General features: G+C 37.5%; 1 protein-coding gene across 1 annotated transcript; it reads left to right on the forward strand.

The window, feature by feature from the left end:
* The first annotated feature begins 1,248 nt into the window (after window positions 1–1,248).
* On the forward strand, window positions 1,249–1,803 carry LOC108988477. The gene has a single exon (XM_018961747.1). It carries the CDS (start codon window positions 1,249–1,251, stop codon window positions 1,801–1,803), a length of 555 nt encoding a protein of 184 aa, XP_018817292.1.
* The last annotated feature ends 632 nt before the right edge of the window (window positions 1,804–2,435 follow it).

The following is a 2,435-nucleotide window of genomic DNA, read 5'->3' on the forward strand; positions in this document are numbered from 1 at the left end:
AATATGGCAAAAAATTAATAGTTGGAAGAACTCCTTTCTCTCAAGTGCAGGAAAAGAAATTTTGATAAAGGCTGTGCTGCAAGCTGTCCCTTCCTATACCATGAGTGTTTTCAGACTACCAAAGAAGCTTTGCTCAGAACTAAATGGTTTGCTAGCTAAATTTTGGTGGGGCAACCAGCAAAGAGAGAGTTGTATTCATTGGAGGAGTTGGAAGAAAATGGGGCAATCAAAAGGTAAGGGAGGATTGGGATTCAGAAATCTAGAGAATTTTAATACAGCTTTGTTGGCAAAGCAAGGATGGAGATTATTACACAATCCTCATTCTCTAACTGCCAAGATTTATAAGGAAAAATATTTTAGATATTCCAATCTGTTGGAGGCAAAGCTGGGGCATTCTCCTTCATTGATATGGAGGAGTGTTTGGAGCTCTATGGGCTTATTAAAAGAGGGGCTAAGATGGAGGGTAGGTAATGGGAAGAGGATCCAAATTTGGGGAAGTAAATGGCTGACTACCCCATCCACTTTCTGTGTTCAGTCTCCAATTACAATTTTGAATGGAGAGGCTAAGGTCTGCGACCTTATGGTTGAGGGAAAGAAGGAATGGAATGAGCACTTAGTCAGAGCAATCTTTATGAAAGAAGAAGCTGAACAGATTTGTTGTATTCCATTGAGCAGAAATGAGGTGGAGGATAAGATGTTTTGGGGGCCTACTACTAAAGGCTTGTTTAGTGTTAAAAGTGCATATTACTTGGAGCAAGGAAGAACAAAAAGGGCACAAGGGGAGTACTCAAGAGGGGATGAATCAGATGGTCGATGGAAACATATTTGGATGCTGAACATACCAGGGAAAGTTAAAATGTTTATGTGGAGGGCAGCTAATGATTTGTTGGCGACAAAGAAGAATTTATTTGTTAAGAAGATTAGTAATGACTCAATGTGTCCAATATGCCTCCAAGAGGAGGAATCTGTAATGCATGTTCTCTGGTATTGCCCTGCTGCCAATGATGTGTGGGCGGGGTTTCTTAAAATAGTGCAGAAATGGAAGATACAAGAAGAAACTGATTTATTGAGTTTGTGGGAGAGTTTGACAAAAAAGCTCCATAAAACTGAAATGGAAGCAATAGCTGCCATTATGAGGAGTTTGTGGATCAGAAGGAATGCTTTCATTTTTGAACAGAAGTTCACCAGTCCCAGCTGCCATTATGAGGAGTTTGCATGAATGAGTTTCATCAGGTTCAAACTCAGGTAATGGGACAAAGGGGAAATAGCAGTGCAATGGGAGGTGAAAAATGGCTTCCACCAGAACAGAGTTGGGTTAAGGCAAACTGGGATGCAGCTTTGGATGTTAAAGCAAGAAAGATGGGTGCCGGGGTCATAATAAGAAATGAGAAGGGAGAGGTCATGGCAACATGTCATGCTCAGAAGCAAGATGTGGTTGAACCAGCTCTAGCAGAGTGTTATGCTCTAAGAACAGCAATGGATTTATGTAGAGATCTCAACTTTGACAAAGTAATCTTCGAGGGGGATGCACAGATTGTGATAAATGCTGTGAACAATCAAGATGAAGACTTATCTTTCTATGGCAGTATTATTGAAGAGTTGAAGATGGTGATCAAAGGCTGGATAGGTTGGAAAGTTAAATACTCACATAGAGGCACAAATGTAGTAGCTCATAAACTAGCTAGAGCTGCGTTACATACTGTAGAGGAAAAAATATGGATAGAAGAAGCACCATTGTTTGTCTTAAATAGTTTACAGATTGATAACCTTTGTATTGACCAAACAGTTTATATTAATGAATGAGGAATGGTTTATTTCAAAAAAAAAAAAAAAAAATAGCTACATTTGAAGGCAATTAAGATTGGCATAAGGAAGTTTGAAGCCTAAACTATTTTACAGGAGTTTTACTTGTTAATATTCGAATCAATCAATATTAATGTTTCTGAATATTTCGTTTATTAAATGAATCGAGTTCGAATAATCAAATTCAAACTGTTGATCACAAGTTGCTCGGTTTGTTAAGAACCCAAAACATGTACAATGATCAGCCCATTATTTCCTCACATGTTGGAGTTTATTATATATTTTCCGAGTTTATTACCACCAAATAGAAAGTCTTAAAATTAAGCTTGTCGTGTTTGTTTTTTTTTAAAATAATATTTTTCGAGTTTATTACCACCAAATAGAAAGTCTTAAAATTAAGCTTGTCGTGTTTTTTTTTTTTTTTTTTAAAAAAAACAAACAACCGCCAAATCATTTTCAATAATGAGTAAAAAAACAAAAATTAAAATATATACTAAAAATATGAAGACATCTCTCTCAAAGAGATGAAGCCAGAGTCCATCCCAGTAGGGGTGTGCAAAATTCTGAAAATTTCGACTCCGTCCGACTTCCGCTCCGACTCCGACTCCGACTTCGTCGGAGTCATCGGAATT

This window comes from Juglans regia, chromosome 13, assembly GCF_001411555.2.
Source record: "Juglans regia cultivar Chandler chromosome 13, Walnut 2.0, whole genome shotgun sequence".
NCBI classification, from domain to species: Eukaryota; Viridiplantae; Streptophyta; class Magnoliopsida; order Fagales; family Juglandaceae; genus Juglans; species Juglans regia.